The sequence below is a fragment of the Eleutherodactylus coqui genome, chromosome 3 (genome assembly GCF_035609145.1).
Source record: "Eleutherodactylus coqui strain aEleCoq1 chromosome 3, aEleCoq1.hap1, whole genome shotgun sequence".
NCBI classification, from domain to species: Eukaryota; Metazoa; Chordata; class Amphibia; order Anura; family Eleutherodactylidae; genus Eleutherodactylus; species Eleutherodactylus coqui.
In genome coordinates, this window is record NC_089839.1 from 193610024 (window position 1) to 193629149 (window position 19126).

General features: G+C 50.6%; 1 protein-coding gene across 2 annotated transcripts in view; it reads right to left on the bottom strand.

Annotated features, from left to right (window-relative positions):
• Positions 1-19126, bottom strand: part of SHQ1 (SHQ1, H/ACA ribonucleoprotein assembly factor) — a 97520-nt gene that overhangs the window by 26257 nt on the left and 52137 nt on the right. For both annotated transcript variants that reach the window (XM_066596706.1, XM_066596707.1), the window contains exon 11: positions 18256-18376. In XM_066596706.1, the coding sequence (XP_066452803.1) occupies positions 18256-18376 (121 nt within the window). The remainder of the gene's footprint in view (positions 1-18255; positions 18377-19126) is intronic.

The window sequence follows — 19126 nt, forward strand, 5'->3', positions numbered from 1 at the left end:
ATGACTAATATAATCGAACGGCATCGGTGGGTTCAAACAACTAAGGTCTAATGTGTATGGGGGGCCTTTATGTCACACACTGCAACCGGAAAAAACAGGACAGAAATAAAAGTAGTATTTCCAAACTGCATCACCGATATGTGGTAAAACAGGTTTTCAACTGCACCGCAGAAGAAATCTGACTGAAAGGTGGCCGCAATGTGTGATCTAACCTAATACCAGACAGACCTCTTTTACCTTATATCGTATCTATTGTAAATTTAGCAAATGCTTACACATGGCCTTTTCACCTCAAATCCATTCACCAGCCACCTTTCCATTCAGCCAGTCATTCACCTCATGGCCAACCACCCGTCCCTCCATTCACCTCATGGCCAGCCACCCATCCAATCCATTCACCTATCTCATGGCAACATGTCCGTTAGTCCATCCATCTACTTCATAGCCAGCCACCCTTCTAACCCCATCTCATGGCTAGCCAACCACCCATTCTTCTATCTGATGGCCAGCCACATCCACACAGTCATAGCCAGTCATGCATTCAACACTTCCATCCATGTCCTAACGGCTAACGACCAGCTGTCCGTCTGTCCATCCGTCTACCTCATAGACAGTCACCTATCCCACACTTCTATCCACCTCCTGGCCGTCTATCCATCTCCCCCCCCCCCCCCATGACCAGTCGCCCATCCATCCATTCACCTTATGGCCAGCCACCAGTCCCTTCAGCCATCCATCCATCCCCCCATGGCCAGCCACCAGTCCCTTCAGCCATCCATCCATCCCCCCATGGCCAGCCACCAGTCCCTTCATCCATCCATCCCCCCCATGGCCAGCCACCAGTCCCTTCATCCATCCATCCATCCATCCCCCCCATGGCCAGCCACCAGTCCCTTCATCCATCCATCCATCCATCCCCCCATGGCCAGCCACCAGTCCCTTCATCCATCCATCCCCCCCATGGCCAGCCACCAGTCCCTTCGTCCATCCATCCATCCCCCCCATGGCCAGCCACCAGTCCCTTCGTCCATCCATCCATCCCCCCCATGGCCAGCCACCAGTCCCTTCATCCATCCATCCCCCCCATGGTCAGCCACCAGTCCCTTCATCCATCCATCCCCCCCATGGTCAGCCACCAGTCCCTTCATCCATCCATCCCCCCCATGGCCAGCCACCAGTCCCTTCATCCATCCATCCACCCCATGGCCAGCCACCAGTCCCTTCATCCATCCATCCACCCCATGGCCAGCCACCAGTCCCTTCATCCATCCATCCACCTCATGGCCAGCCACCAGTCCCTTCATCCATCCATCCACCTCATGGCCAGCCACCAGTCCCTTCATCCATCCATCCACCTCATGGCCAGCCACCAGTCCCTTCATCCATCCATCCACCTCATGGCCAGCCACCAGTGCCTTCATCCATCCATCCACCTCATGGCCAGCCACCAGTGCCTTCATCCATCCATCCACCTCATGGCCAGCCACCAGTGCCTTCATCCATCCATCCACCTCATGGCCAGCCACCAGTGCCTTCATCCATCCATCCACCTCATGGCCAGCCACCAGTCCCTTCATCCATCCATCCATCCATCCCCCCCATGGCCAGCCACCAGTCCCTTCAGCCATCCATCCATCCCCCCATGGCCAGCCACCAGTCCCTTCATCCATCCATCCCCCCCATGGCCAGCCACCAGTCCCTTCATCCATCCATCCATCCATCCCCCCCATGGCCAGCCACCAGTCCCTTCATCCATCCATCCATCCATCCCCCCATGGCCAGCCACCAGTCCCTTCATCCATCCATCCCCCCCATGGCCAGCCACCAGTCCCTTCGTCCATCCATCCATCCCCCCCATGGCCAGCCACCAGTCCCTTCGTCCATCCATCCATCCCCCCCATGGCCAGCCACCAGTCCCTTCATCCATCCATCCCCCCCATGGTCAGCCACCAGTCCCTTCATCCATCCATCCCCCCCATGGTCAGCCACCAGTCCCTTCATCCATCCATCCCCCCCATGGCCAGCCACCAGTCCCTTCATCCATCCATCCACCCCATGGCCAGCCACCAGTCCCTTCATCCATCCATCCACCCCATGGCCAGCCACCAGTCCCTTCATCCATCCATCCACCTCATGGCCAGCCACCAGTCCCTTCATCCATCCATCCACCTCATGGCCAGCCACCAGTCCCTTCATCCATCCATCCACCTCATGGCCAGCCACCAGTCCCTTCATCCATCCATCCACCTCATGGCCAGCCACCAGTGCCTTCATCCATCCATCCACCTCATGGCCAGCCACCAGTGCCTTCATCCATCCATCCACCTCATGGCCAGCCACCAGTGCCTTCATCCATCCATCCACCTCATGGCCAGCCACCAGTGCCTTCATCCATCCATCCACCTCATGGCCAGCCACCAGTGCCTTCCATCCATCCATCCACCTCATGGCCAGCCACCAGTGCCTTCATCCATCCATCCATCCACCTCATGGCCAGCCACCAGTGCCTTCATCCATCCATCCACCTCATGGCCAGCCACCAGTGCCTTCATCCATCCATCCACCTCATGGCCAGCCACCAGTGCCTTCATCCATCCATCCATCCACCTCATGGCCAGCCACCAGTGCCTTCATCCATCCATCCATCCACCTCATGGCCAGCCACCAGTGCCTTCATCCATCCATCCATCCACCTCATGGCCAGCCACCAGTGCCTTCATCCATCCATCCATCCACCTCATGGCCAGCCACCAGTGCCTTCATCCATCCATCCATCCACCTCATGGCCAGCCACCAGTGCCTTCATCCATCCATCCATCCACCTCATGGCCAGCCACCAGTGCCTTCATCCATCCATCCATCCATCCACCTCATGGCCAGCCACCAGTGCCTTCATCCATCCATCCATCCACCTCATGGCCAGCCACCAGTGCCTTCATCCATCCATCCACCTCATGGCCAGCCACCAGTGCCTTCATCCATCCATCCATCCACCTCATGGCCAGCCACCAGTGCCTTCATCCATCCATCCATCCATCCACCTAATGGCCAGCCACCAGTGCCTTCATCCATCCATCCATCCATCCACCTCATGGCCAGCCACCAGTGCCTTCATCCATCCATCCATCCATCCATCCACCTCATGGCCAGCCACCAGTGCCTTCATCCATCCATCCATCCATCCACCTCATGGCCAGCCACCAGTGCCTTCATCCATCCATCCATCCACCTCATGGCCAGCCACCAGTGCCTTCATCCATCCATCCATCCACCTCATGGCCAGCCACCAGTGCCTTCATCCATCCATCCACCTCATGGCCAGCCACCAGTGCCTTCATCCATCCATCCATCCACCTCATGGCCAGCCACCAGTGCCTTCATCCATCCATCCATCCACCTCATGGCCAGCCACCAGTGCCTTCATCCATCCATCCACCTCATGGCCAGCCACCAGTGCCTTCATCCATCCATCCACCTCATGGCCAGCCACCAGTGCCTTCATCCATCCATCCACCTCATGGCCAGCCACCAGTGCCTTCATCCATCCATCCATCCACCTCATGGCCAGCCACCAGTGCCTTCATCCATCCATCCATCCACCTCATGGCCAGCCACCAGTGCCTTCATCCATCCATCCATCCACCTCATGGCCAGCCACCAGTGCCTTCATCCATCCATCCATCCACCTCATGGCCAGCCACCAGTGCCTTCATCCATCCATCCATCCACCTCATGGCCAGCCACCAGTGCCTTCATCCATCCATCCACCTCATGGCCAGCCACCAGTGCCTTCATCCATCCATCCATCCACCTCATGGCCAGCCACCAGTGCCTTCATCCATCCATCCATCCACCTCATGGCCAGCCACCAGTGCCTTCATCCATCCATCCACCTCATGGCCAGCCACCAGTGCCTTCATCCATCCATCCACCTCATGGCCAGCCACCAGTGCCTTCATCCATCCATCCATCCATCCACCTCATGGCCAGCCACCAGTGCCTTCATCCATCCATCCATCCACCTCATGGCCAGCCACCAGTGCCTTCATCCATCCATCCATCTACCTCATGGCCAGCCACCAGTGCCTTCATCCATCCATCCATCCACCTCATGGCCAGCCACCAGTGCCTTCATCCATCCATCCACCTCATGGCCAGCCACCAGTGCCTTCATCCATCCATCCATCCACCTCATGGCCAGCCACCAGTGCCTTCATCCATCCATCCATCCATCCACCTCATGGCCAGCCACCAGTGCCTTCATCCATCCATCCATCCACCTCATGGCCAGCAACCAGTGCCTTCATCCATCCATCCACCTCATGGCCAGCCACCAGTCCCTTCATCCATCCACCTCATGGCCAGCCACCAGTCCCTTCATCCATCCACCTCATGGCCAGCCACCAGTCCCTTCATCCATCCACCTCATGGCCAGCCACCAGTCCCTTCATCCATCCATCCACCTCATGGCCAGCCACCAGTCCCTTCATCCAGCCATCCACCTCATGGCCAGCCAACTGCTCCATCCATCCACTTCATGGTCAGCCTCCCTCCCATCCTCCTTATAACCAACCAACCAGTTGTACATCCCTCCAACCACCTCATGTCCAGCCAACGTTCCTCCATCCATCCACCTCATGGCTAGCCACCCATGCTTTCATCCATCCACTTCATGGCCAGCCACCTGCTCCATCCATCTATCTCATAATCAGCCAGTCATTGTCCATCTTTCCCTTCATCCAACTCATAGTCAGTCAGCTGCTCCATCCATCAACTTCATGGCCAGCCCCACATCCATCTATGTATGCATCTATCTACCTCATAACCAGCCAGCCATCTGTTCGTCCATCCACCTTATAGTCAAGCCACCCAACTATCCAACTCATAGCCAGTCACCTGCTCCATCCATCGACTTCATGGCCAGCCACCTATCTACCCATCTATTTATCTATCCACCTTATAACCAGCCAGCCATCTGTTTGTCTATCCCCCTTATGGCCAGCCACCATGGCCATAAGGTGAATGGATGGACGGGTGGCTGGCGATGGGGTAAAAGGATCTGCATCTATCCCCTTCATAGCCAGCCATCAATGCATCTGTCCACCTCATGGTCAGCCACCTATCCCTCCATCTATCCACCTCATGACCAGGAACTCGTTCGGCCGGCCATCCGTTCATCCATCTCATAACCTCCCATCTGTCCATTAATCCATCCATCCATCGCCAGCATTTTATCCACCCAAAAGCCAGCCACATCATCTATAGCTGTCTGTCTGTCTTACCATCTGTTTCAGACATTATCCAGCTAATATCTAGGTGACAGCAGCCAGTTTCCACTATTCCTTCCTCCTGTATATAAGCCCTCTGGTCGCTGCCTACTCCTTAGAGATGATTTACAGTACGAGGTATAGTAATGGCAGATCAATTCCCATACGCTGTAGCAGAGGACAATCCCTCATAAGGCCGCTGCTGTGCTGCCGACACTTCCTGTATTTAAGTGGTTTGACTCTCTCCACGGAGCAGAAGAGGAAGGCGATGCACAGCAGATTATTACTGCCTCAGGGAATCAGGAAAGAGAGTCATTAGTACTAGACTGGAGAAAATTGGGAGTTCGAGTTTCAAATATATTGCTCATCAATTCTTTGTCATTCAAAATCCCTGCTTGCTCTCAATGAATGGAAACATTCTTGTTCACATCTACAGGCTGTAAACCTGTTCTAATCATATCCACCATTAGAGCCTTTTACAAGAGATGCACTTAACAAGCCATGCAGGAATGTTCTATTCACCGACAGCAAGCTGAGAGCTTGAAAATGGTAAAGAAGTGAAACTGAGAAAATTCTGGAATTTTGCATTATATAATGATTAGGTGGTTAACAGAATCCATATAAACAAGATTTCTTGGCACATATGACATTAGAAGGCAGAGGTATATATATATTTTATTTGGAACTCCGTATTGTAAGGTTCCTCTGTTATTCCTCCTGGAAATAATTACAGATAGGTGATCCTACTCTCCTAGTTGATAAGGTTTAATCCTTAGTTAGGGCTTATTCACACAACTGTATTTCGGGGCTGTGTGATTTGTGTATTCCACAGCCAAGAAGCGCCATCTTTTCTCCTTAGGGAGAGCACCTAGACAGTGAGTGAGGAGAAGCAAATGGCCATTCATGCCCCTCTGGGTAATATGCAAATAAGGGAGATTGAATAATACCTCCACAGTGCCACCTATTGGAAGGCAGCTTTCCTTCAAGCAAAAGGCAGACTCTTTATACAAGCCTTGTAACAATGACTGGGAATTAAAAGCAAAGCCAGACTCAATGTACAGACAGCGGTTTCAGGGTATTTGCCCTTCATCAGTGCATGGTAAGAGTCTGTATTTCCACAGCCAACACATGGATTCATATAGCCCTGGAATCTATTCCCATGTCCGTTTATTAACGCGGACAGCAATAAATAAAAAGTGCTTTTTTTTTTTTTTTTAAATACACCCCATTCATATCAATGGGCAATTTATGCGTAAAGTACGCATTAAAACACCAAAATAGGACATGTGGCGCATAAATACGTGGCGCTAAAACGCCCAAGTGTGAAGCCCTATTGAAATACACGAAGGTCTGTGATGAGAATTTTGCTCGCCCGTAATATGCAACAAAATAAACGCTCGTGTGAGAGTGGCCCAAGACTAGATTCACAAGGAAGATTTTTTTCCCGGAAGTTCTGTCCAATTCCAAAATGGACAAAAAATTCAATTGAAGGGGTTAATTCATACGAATTTGAAAAATCGCTGCATGTCTTTTTGGGCAATTTCTTTTTCAGTATCGCCCATTGTTTTTCAGGCCATGCGAGTTACGTACGAGTGAGATCCATTTTTAAAGCATTTTACTATTGGAATCACATGCGTGAAAAAAACAAGTGAAAATTTAATACAAATTGCGCTTTTTATATAGCGAAAAACACATCACATACACCGGAAAATCACAGTGGAATCGTAGGTAGAATGGTCAGTTTTACACAGATTTAAATCACATAGGTTTGAATACAGCCACAGACTGTAGTCACAAATGTGATTGCGATCCGTAAAAAAAAAAAAAGAAGTTCAAATTTTTGTGAGTTTCAGCAATTTTCACGCTCCATCAAAATACCTTGCATCGCTTCTGTGAAATTACGATCCTCAGGCGCGCGTTTCGCGTGCGAAGGATCTCAATTGATTTCAATGGGAAGCCACATCGCACTCCAATGTGCATCGCCATGCAATGCCTTTCAAGGTCCCTTTGCAAACCATGGGCGAGGCGTTCCGAGGGAATGCAAAGAGATAGAACGTGCTTGTGAATAAGCCCTTAGTCCGATACCGACAGTATGGTTTGGACAGACAGCACAGACACAAACCCCACTGATAAAATAGTAACACAGTTATCAATGTACTAAGATATTTCCAGAAGGAACAACTGTTATTTTGCGGTGGATACAAGTATTAACTACAATGAACAGGTCAGGAGAGCTAACAAGTCCTGTTTGCAGACCAGCTGATGAAGGGTGTTCCAGGAGACCCCACCAGAACACCAACTGGTTAGCACCAGGGACTGCAACATGGACAGACTTACTACTATGACTCAAGCAGTAACCTCTTAGCGCCCCAGGATGTACATGTTCTAGCTGTGTGGGTTTAATATGGCATCAGCTCAGAAGCAAAGCCAGCTACATACATGGCTAGTGGTGGCTGTCTTTGACAGCTGGAACACCGCCACAATCAGCATTCATGGTAATTGCAGCTGTTAATTCTTTAAATGCCGTTATCAGTTAAATCCCCCAAATGATGATCGAAGGTCCCGATTTAGGTGCCTTCTGTAGGGTCCCTGGGCTGCCTAGTATTTTTACCTATAAGAGACGGGCTTGCAGCACATCTTAATACAACTCTGGAAGAATTATTATATACTGCAATACTGAAGTATTGCAGTATATGGTATAAGTGGTTTAATGATTTCAAGTTCAAGTCCCCCAAGTTGATGGAAAAACAAGCATCAGCGCATCCACAAGTGTCAGATCTATCAAAATAACATTTATCCTGCGCAGTGAACGTCGTCACGAGTCTTCAAAAGCCTGAATTGCGCTTTTTTGGGTCACCTTGTTTCCAAGAAGAAAAATGTAATGAAGAGCAATAAAAAATAAGCCCTCGCACAGCCCCATCAATAGAAGGGGAATGGCGGTAGAATGTTTTCCTGTACTAAAAAAAAAATATATATATAATATATATCTCAAGCGAAACGTTCGGCGGATGCATCATTTTGTAGTTGAACACACTTTCTCGTAATGCCTTTTGCTTTCGTGCTTGAGATATATATATATATCTATCCATCCATCCATCAAATTTGGGCTCACTGTAATCAGACTGACCCATGGACTAAAGTTATCATGGTCATTCTTGCCACAGTGTTCTCATTGTAAAAACAATATACTCCCAAAGATGGCGGAATAGCAGTTTGGTTTTTTTTTAACTCCACTTAGAAATTTTTAAAAGCTTTTCAGTACATTAAATAGGGTCATTGAAAAATGCCATTCATCCTGCAAAAAACAAGCCCTCATACAGCAACACTCGCGGCAGTGAGCTTCTCTCCAGCCTGAAATGGCTGATGACAGAGAGCACCAGCCTGTATTCACTGTGCAGGTGAACGAAGACAAATTTCACAATTGGGGTCCCTTTAAAAGAAAACGCTACGTATAGGGCTGAGAAGGTAAAAAAAAAAAAAGAAAAAGGGGAACTTTCAAAGGCCTTTGGTGGAGATGGAGGTAGGGTTTAATTGTATTATGGAAGTGTAAGTGGCGGAGGCAGCGGGGTGTTTGATAAGCTCACTTAGCGGGAGGATGGAACGAAGTGATGACATTCCACCGTGACCTCGGGGGTTAAGGATGCAATTTTCCATCTGGTGAAACCTGGCTCCGGCGCGCAGGCTGCCACCACCTGCTGTTCAGCGCTGGAGGATCTGAAGAATCAATCTGCTGACAATGAAATCGCCGCCGAAGCCGCTGTTCCAGTTCAGTCATTTCCTTCCACAAATCAGCTTATCTGTATGCGTGCAGGCAATGCCGAATAGATTTCCATATCGCACCGTCAACATCCTGGGATTTCTGCATTAAAAACTCTTCAGCAAATCACATTCTTGCACTCGGTGTCTTCGCTGCTTGCAAATTTACAACAAAAGTGTGCATTGTCAGCTTGCTGTCAGTGAATGGAAACTAGAAGGTTTCCAGTCAGGCTGAAAACCTGTTCTGCTTGTGTTCAATTGGATGACTGGATAATCTGGATAACCAATTGGAGGGAGTTTTCTCAGAACTGAAGACTAGCAAGCTGCAGAGCCGCTGCACTCAGCAAACAGTTTGGGGACGACCTTCAACTGGGCAAAAGGGAGTCAAAATCAGTTGCATGCAGTAGCCAATCTCATAGTTGGGGGATGAGCGGAGGGGAGATGAGCAGTTCTGGATTCCCCAAGTGCTTATCACTGTTCAGTGGGAATTAACAATCTCAGAGAGATGGACTAATTACACTGGATTCCGGCATGCACCTCTATCCTAGGAAGAATCCACCGGGTAGGGGAGGTTCAGAGGAATGAACATGGCCGCCTTCCCTTCTGTAAATACAATATTGTCTACAAATAGTGATTGATCCAAGTGATAAGAAAAGGCACAGATATAGTCCATGGGCAAGGTTCTGCCATGTCTGGTAAATGCCAAAGAGGCTTCCTTCTCATCATTCTCAGGGTCAGAGCCATTTCTGTGAACCCATAGTGGGTCCTAGCAGTCAGAGCCTTTCCACTGATCCGATGGGGGTCCCAGCGGTTCCGGTGATCCGATGAGGGTCCCAGGAGTCACAACAGTTCTGGTGATCCAATGAGGGTCCCAGGAGTCACAACAGTTCCCATGATCCAATGAGGGTCTCCGCACTCACAAGCAGCCAGACACGTGGCCAAGATCCACTGGGTGTCCCAGCAGCCAGAGGTGTTCCTGTCATCCAGTGAGGGATCCCAGTAGTCAGAGGTGTTCCTGTGAGCGGTCCCAGCACTCAGAGCTATTCCCATAATCCAGCAAGGGCCCCAGCAGTCAGAGCTATTCCCATCATCCACTGTGGTGCCCAGCAGTCAAAACAGTTGCCATAAACTGGACCGTGCTCCAGCAGCCATGATCCACTGGGGGCCCCAGCAGTCAGAACCATTTCCATGATCCCAACGGAGGTCCCAGCAGCCAGAGCCGTGGCCGTGATCCACTGGGGGTCCCAGCAGCCAGAGCCGTGATCCACTGGGGGTCCCAGCAGCCAGAGCCGTGGCCGTGATCCACTGGGGGTCCCAGCAGCCAGAGCCGTGGCCGTGATCCACTGGGGGTCCCAGCAGCCAGAGCCGTGGCCGTGATCCACTGGGGGTCCCAGCAGCCAGAGCCTTGGCCGTGATCCACTGGGGGTCCCAGCAGCCAGAGCCTTGGCCGTGATCCACTGGGGGTCCCAGCAGCCAGAGGTGTTCCTCTGATCCAGTGAGGGATCCCAGTAGTCAGAGGTGTTCCAGCACTCAGAGCTATTCCCATAATCCAGCAAGGGCCCCAGCAGTCAGAGCTATTCCCATGATCCACTGTGGTGCCCAGCAGTCAAAACAGTTGCCAGAAACTGGACTGTGCTCCAGCAGCCATGATCCACTGGGGGCCCCAGCAGTCAGAACCATTTCCATGATCCCAACGGAGGTCCCAGCAGTCACAGCTATCACCATAATCTGGGGGTCCCAGCAGCCAGAGCCGTGGCCGTGATCCACTGGGGGCCCCAGCAGCCAGAGCCGTGGCCGTGATCCACTGGGGGCCCCAGCAGCCAGAGCCGTGGCCGTGATCCACTGGGGGTCCCAGCAGCCAGAGCCGTGGCCGTGATCCACTGGGGGTCCCAGCAGCCAGAGCCGTGGCCGTGATCCACTGGGAGTCCCAGCAGCCAGAGCCGTGGCCGTGATCCACTGGGAGTCCCAGCAGCCAGAGCCGTGGCCGTGATCCACTGGGAGTCCCAGCAGCCAGAGCCGTGGCCGTGATCCACTGGGAGTCCCAGCAGCCAGAGCCGTGGCCGTGATCCACTGGGAGTCCCAGCAGCCAGAGCCGTGGCCGTGATCCACTGGGAGTCCCAGCAGCCAGAGCCGTGGCCGTGATCCACTGGGAGTCCCAGCAGCCAGAGCCGTGGCCGTGATCCACTGGGAGTCCCAGCAGCCAGAGCCGTGGCCGTGATCCACTGGGAGTCCCAGCAGCCAGAGCCGTGGCCGTGATCCACTGGGAGTCCCAGCAGCCAGAGCCGTGGCCGTGATCCACTGGGAGTCCCAGCAGCCAGAGCCGTGGCCGTGATCCACTGGGAGTCCCAGCAGCCAGAGCCGTGGCCGTGATCCACTGGGAGTCCCAGCAGCCAGAGCCGTGGCCGTGATCCACTGGGAGTCCCAGCAGCCAGAGCCGTGGCCGTGATCCACTGGGAGTCCCAGCAGCCAGAGCCGTGGCCGTGATCCACTGGGAGTCCCAGCAGCCAGAGCCGTGGCCGTGATCCACTGGGAGTCCCAGCAGCCAGAGCCGTGGCCGTGATCCACTGGGAGTCCCAGCAGCCAGAGCCGTGGCCGTGATCCACTGGGAGTCCCAGCAGCCAGAGCCGTGGCCGTGATCCACTGGGAGTCCCAGCAGCCAGAGCCGTGGCCGTGATCCATTGTGGTTCCCAGCAGCCAGAGCCGTGGCCGTGATCCATTGTGGTTCCCAACAGTCAAAGCCATAGCCGTGATCTCGTGGGAGGACCCAGCAGTGAGAGCCGTTCCTGGGATACGATGGGGGTCCCACCCGTCAGAGCCACTCCCATTATCCACTGGGGGTCCCACCCGTCAGAGCCACTCCCATTATCCACTGGGGGTCCCACCCGTCAGAGCCACTCCCATTATCCACTGGGGGTCCCACCCGTCAGAGCCACTCCCATTATCCACTGGGGGTCCCACCCGTCAGAGCCACTCCCATTATCCACTGGGGGTCCCACCCGTCAGAGCCACTCCCATTATCCACTGGGGGTCCCACCCGTCAGAGCCACTCCCATTATCCACTGGGGGTCCCACCCGTCAGAGCCACTCCCATTATCCACTGGGGGTCCCACCCGTCAGAGCCACTCCCATTATCCACTGGGGGTCCCACCCGTCAGAGCCACTCCCATTATCCACTGGGGGTCCCACCCGTCAGAGCCACTCCCATTATCCACTGGGGGTCCCACCCGTCAGAGCCACTCCCATTATCCACTGGGGGTCCCACCCGTCAGAGCAGTTCGCGTAATGTAACAGGGCTCCCAGCAGTCAGATCCATTCTTGTCCTAACACGGATGCCTGTTCTCATGATCAGTGGGGATCTCAATAGTCAGACCCACTCGTGTGATTGGTGGGTGCCTCAACAATCAGATGACATCTTGTGATCAGCAGGGTTCCCAGCAAGCAGATTAATTCTTGCAATCACTGGAGTCCTAAAGGTCAGACCTGTTCTTGTGATCTGTGGGGATCTCAGCAGCCACACCTGTTCTCGTGATCACAGGAGGATTTAGCAGTCAAGCCGGTTCTTGTGTTAACTGGGATTCCCAGCTCTCTGACTTCTACTTGTGGCTGGTTGGGGACCTAAAGTTAAACCTGTTCTTCTGATTAGCAAAGATCCCAACAGTGAAACTCCTTCTAGTGGTCAAAAGGGTCTCAGCGGTCCAATTCATTTTAGTGCTCTACAGGGAACTCAGCAGTCAAATGCCTTCTAGTGCTCAACAGGAGTCCCAGCAGTCAAACTTATTCTAGTGATGGAGGGGGTTGCAGCAATCAAACCTGTTCTAGTGAGGTTGTAACAGGCTAAACTGGATGGACATATATACTATATTAGTGAATGATAGGGGTCCCAGAAAACAAACCCAATCTTATACTCAGTTGGGTTCTGAGCAGTCAGACTCGCTCTCGTGATTAACTGTGCTCGTTCTCAGTAAGAGAAACCAAGTAATCTCGTAGATAGCATACCTTTTAATGGCTAACAAAAAAACATGATGTTAATGCGAGCTTTTGGCCCTCACAGGGTCCTTCATCAAGGCATAACCGTGGTCCTAAGTCAGTCCTGTTTTTAGGATCGTGAGCGTCCCAGCAGTTACACCCATTAACAGTTTAATTAATTCCAATAGGCACCTCTTTTCACAGGTCTCCTTTAAGGCTTTCAGATAACCACAAATCCATTTGCTGCCATTCTGTTAATGTGAAGGAGGAAAATATCCTGGAAGCAAGTGAGGTTGGGAGTCAGGATATTTACACTTCAGATTATGCAGAGCGAGATTTCTGCAATAGTATTTAAATGAGCGAAAAGAAAGAAAAAAAAAAAAAAGGTCTCAATTTGGAAGCAGCTGCTCCTCTCGCGCTGCACGGAATATATGGAGTGCGGCTGTCTGTGTACAATTGGCTTCCACAAAGCTTTTTCCCTGGAGAGAGCGCAAGTGAAAAGCTGTAGTTTTGCACATGCCTGCACAACGTCTGCCAAGCAATGGTCCTAATCGACACTGAAAACATTAGCTGACAATACGGAGATGCGCCGAGATCACTCAGGAGAGGCAAAGAATCTCTTTACCGATAAACAAAGACGTTTCCGCTGAGCGTAAGAGACTTAAAGGAGATGTCCCGCGCCGAAACGGGTTTTTTTTTTTTTAAACCACCCCCCCGTTCGGCGCGAGACAACCCCGATGCAGGGGTTAAAAAAACCACCCGCACAGCGCTTACCTGAATCCCGGCGCTCCGGTGACTTCTCTACTCACCGCTGAAGATGGCCTCTTCCTCCGTGGACCGCAGCTCTTCTGTGCGGTCCACTGCCGATTCCAGCCTCCTGATTGGCTGGAATCGGCACGTGACGGGGCGGAGCTACACGGAGCTACACGGAGCCCCATAGAGAACAGCAGAAGACCCGGACTGCGCAAGCGCGGCTAATTTGGCCATCGGAGGCCAAAAATTAGTCGGCACCATGGAGACGAGGACGCTAGCAACGGAGCAGGTAAGTAAAAAACTTTTTATAACTTCTGTATGGCTCATAATTAATGCACAATGTATATTACAAAGTGCATTATTATGGCCATACAGAAGTGTATAACCCCACTTGCTGCCTCGGGACATCTCCTTTAACCCATGAGATGCTCAGACCGTGGAAAATGGAAGGCACTCCCTAATCTTCCCATTCAAGATGTTCTTCATTAACAGGGTTAACCTTCAAGTAGGGCCACCCAGCGAGTCAATGAAAAGATACTGGAGACGTTACAATAACCATTATCCTCTAATTGCCATGGAAGCCGCACATTTAACAGCAGAAGGAAAGTAAAGAGTTTTATATGTAGAAGAATTATAGCGCCACCTAGTGGCCAAACTATGATGAAAACCTGTAGAAAATTTGATAATACAGAAAGGAAGATGGACTTTTATGGAATAAGAAGGTCTGCAATTAAAGGGTCTGAAATCAGAGAAAATCCCTTTTAATATGAGAGTTAAGGTGGTCCAAAAGAGTGAAAGTAGGCCGCGTCCACAGTGCATCATAGATCAAAAGTAGACTTTATTCCTCCAGGTTAGGGAGTTAAGGAGGTATTCAGTTACTTTTCTGACAAGAAGCCATGAAATATACGGCGATATCCGGATATCCGGGACAGGATCTGGGAAATTTTATGTAGGTTAAATATTGGATGAAATGTAGATCGCATCCAAGGAAAGAAGCTGTTTTTTTTTTTTCTTCTGGGAACAGTGCCACCCTTGTCCCCAGGCAGTATCTGGTATTGCAGCTCAGATCCATGCATATTTGGTTTAGCTGTACATAGATATTAATGGGGTGGTCTACCATATATAAAATACGTACAGGGAAGTAGATGTGGGGTATCTGGACAATTTACTAATACTATGTAATTAGGAGTTAATTAAAGGGGTTATATCAGCAATGACCATTCCATAAGAAAGGGGATAAAAGTCTGATCGGTGAGGGTCTCATCACCGAGACTCCCACCGATCCCAGAAATAGGAGTCCCGTGTCCCCCTTACCTCCTCACTGCGGGCTCGCTGAACCCCCAACAGTAACAAGGAGCTTGAATGGTGTGTTAGTCGCACACATGCGGTGCTGCTGCATTCATCTTCAAAAAGGCACCACTGGAGACAGGCAGGTGATTGTACTCGTGTTTTACGGTCAGCCTCACTGACATGAATGGAACAGTGCTGTTCATGTGCAACTGTTGCTCCGTTCTCCACGACACTAAAGGTGGGTGCAGCAAATTAGGAAAAAAGAGGGACACGGGAACCCCAGTTCTCGAGATGATGGTGGTCTCCTTGATAAGATCCCCACCAAATCAGACTTATCAGCCTATTTTGGGATAACCCCTGTAATGAAGCCACATCCCCTCACCACCGTCATTCTCCGCTGCTCCGTCGTCTTGCAAACGGTCACCAATGGAAAAGCACCTAATGGGGTCTCATCCATTATCACCTCCCTCTCTGAACCAGTTTCCTCCCTGGATGCAGATAGGGACATGCAGAGGCAACTGGCATAGAGCGGAACACTGATAGACGGGGGATGCTTCATGTATCCCTTCTCCTCTGTTGGCAGCAATTTGTAGGACAGAGTGGCATAACTGTACAGCAGGACAAATCAGTGGCAATGTTGCCCAAATACCCCACCTGCCCTGTACGGTGGCCAACCCGTTTAATTCAATAGACTCGATAAGTGGCTGCCACTTTGCTCCAGGGAAAGCCACAGGATAGGATGAGTCATGGAAAGGTATAAGAAATGAATGCTTCTCTGTGATTGGTTGCTATGGGCAACAAAGTCAGAATTTCTTTTTAGACAGCTTTCCTAAGAGTGCGGTGCCGGCCTACTATTCCATGGCCCACCCTATATAGCAATCCATCCCGCACGACCCCCGGTTCCCCCTTTGTCAGACAGCAGGGGATGTCATGCAGCCCCCACACTCCATAACTAATGGGATCCGCTAATCTAATATCAATGGCCGGCATTCTTTCCAGCCTGTCTAGTGTATCATTTGCAAGTCCTGCCTGCTGTACAGATGCCGCGACCCCCACACCAGCAGCCCCCTTTTCTTTGTATGTGGAGCCCTCATTCCTAAGAGATGTCGAGGCTCCATCCCAACTCCCGGCAGTTCCTTGTGCTGGAAATGTTTCATATTTCATCTCTCTCCAGCGTCTCCTCGCAAAAACAATCCAACTTGCTCTTGTCACTGTGACAGCCAGGAAAGTTAGAGCAATCTGCCATGTGTCTCTCTAGGGGGAGCGAGCTCTGCACGAGAGCCTGCTCTGTGAACTCCCTGATCTGTGCTGCACTTCAGCTGGCGTGCTGTGCAGATGGCTGGTGCCGATACTCGCTGTCAGCGTATTATCGCACATCCACACTCTACGGGGAGACTGGACAGAGAACGCTGGAAGGCTGGATCACAAGCCGACATGCACACTAAATAGCTGAGAATGAATGCAAATGCTTAAAGGGGAAGGCCACCTTACATAATAAAGCATAAAAGACCATGAATGGCAAATACAGAAAATACTTGCAATTTACTAAGATACAGCAATTCTGCGCTGGTCCTTCCCCTCACCCAGCAAGCTCTGCCACCTCACATCTAAGTTTTTTTTTGGTGGAGAATGCAGCCACTCCATCCTAGAAACGGCCGTCCATAAAGCAGTATGTGATGTGACCCTGTCCATCAGCATCTCCCACGCTCTGCACCTGTTCCCTGATCAGGGCTCATTTAGATCTGCGCTTTTGGGTTCATTTTTCCAGCTCAGTTAAGGAGCAGGTAAACAGCACCCAGTGCCTGAACGGAGCGGTCATATGATGGAACCACTGCAATGGACAGCAGGCTGGACAATCAGCTGATGGATGGGGCGTCCCGAACAATGGCCCACCATTTATCAATTACTGATATCTTTCCAGAGGACAGGTCATCAGTAGAAAAGAGGGCAAAAAAACCCTTCAATTAACTTAGCAGCTTAAAGACCCATTTAGACACAACGATTATCGCTCAAAAGCCATCTTTTGAGCGATAACCGTTGTGTCTAAATGCGCGGCCATCATGCACTGTCCTGCACTATTTGCTCATCGGTGATTTCTAGCAAGCAAATCACAGATGTTATCAGCGCCAAATGCTGATTATCTCAGCGGGCGGCGCTCATAACATTCTTTCAGCCTGGTATCTCCCTGGCAGTTCCCAGCGGGACACCAGCTGAAAGTTCTGAGAACAATGCAGCTGTTTGCATAGACAAAACAGCTGCTTTGTTCTCAGAGCTATCGCAGCGGTATCCTGCTCCACCTGCATTAACTCTTAAGTAGCTAATTAGCTACTTAGAGCTACGCAAAGATGATCGCTCAAAACGGTCAACCAAGCGGTGGTTTGAGCGATTATCTTTCAGTGTAAATGGACCTTAAGGTCCATTTACATGGAACAATTATCATTCCAAAAGTCGTTCAGATAAAAGAAAGTTAGCAATAATCCTTCAGTTTAAACCCCAGCCAACGCCTGAACAACAAACAAGAATTGTGCGTTTCTCATTCGTCGTTCAGTTTCAGCCGGCATAAAAATGATTGATGGCCTCTTGTTGCGTTTAAACACTGTTCATTCAGTCTTACACATAGGAATGTAAAACACTGAAAGAGAAGTGAATGAGAAGTTCATGATTCCCAACGACAATTTGCCTGTCACCTGCTTGTTCTCTTAGGCAAACGTAAGTCGTGAGGTTCTCGTTTGGTGTAAAAAGGGCCTTTACTGTACACGATCTTAACAAAAATAACTGGACACATGAGCAAGAATCGGACGTAGTATTGCCTTATGTTAATACTTAGCAGGGCTCCTTTAGCCCTAATGACATCTCCTACTCTCCAAGGCATTCTTTCTACTAACATCTGACACATTTCAGTTGGTATGCCCCTCTATTCATTCTGCAAACATATGGCAGGTTATCTCCAAGAAGATGGACACTGTTCAGATTTCCTGGTCCGATGTAAGGCAATCTTTTTAATCAACTTAGCATTTTCAATGAGAATGATGCCCGAGCCGTTACTTCTTCCCGTCTACTTATGAGAATGTCCGGCCCACTGCACTAGACAGCGGGCCAGACAATCTACTGATGGACGGAGGGTCCCAATCGGCAGACCCTATCCATCAACTACTGATGACCTATCCAGAGAATAGTGAAATATGGGAAGACAAGTCCTTTAAAATAAAAAGTAAAGCCTTACTTGACTTTCTGGATCCAGATACAGTAGTCTGTAATATACAGGTCATTGAGAATGTACGCAGAGTCGTTCTCTTGAAAGATTGCATGGATGTCCAGCAGACATTTCAGGATAGCAGCTTTACCTAAAATAGAAAAGAGATACATGTTGCATGGTGAACAGCTACATATACTGGGTAATTTTAATTCTAGAATGCCACTGAAGAGAGACAATTCTGAAGCCTTAAAGGGAACCTGCCACAAGCTTGGAGAAGGTGAAACCAACTGCAACAAGGGAGCAATAAATTATGGGGCATTCCAAAGCGGATGATGTTTAGCGGCCAACATCTTCATACCTTGTAAAACTGAGGTTTAATTATTCCTGCGCTGTATGTAAATTAAGGCGGACTATCTCCACCACCCACCGTGCGTTCCAATCTCCAGCCATTCTGTCTTTCAGTGATGTGTGGCGTGGAGAACATCTCCTACGTCATCCATAGTCTTCCATTCAAATCTGCACCATGCCACAAACCCGTACATTTAAAGAAAAGCCAGTCGATTCTGCCCACAATAGGGCTAAACGATCTACGCCGGCACCGGTCTGTGTGGCGGTAAGAAAAAAAAAGTAAAGTACTCCCCCCATTTTCCCCAACCATCCAGCACTGAAGCCCTCAGTCCTCTGCTGGTCTCTATTTACCAGCAGGGACGTTTCATACTGCTCATGGCCACAGTGATCGCATGCTGTACGCCTGGCGTCATGGTGTCCCATCACTGGGCGGTTATGCAAGTACTGTAACATGCGGGTACTAAGGCCACCGATTGCAAGTTTCACTTCAGCACTGCATAGTCAGGGAAACAAAAAGGAGAGTACAGTCTTTTTTTCCCCCCCTTCTTTT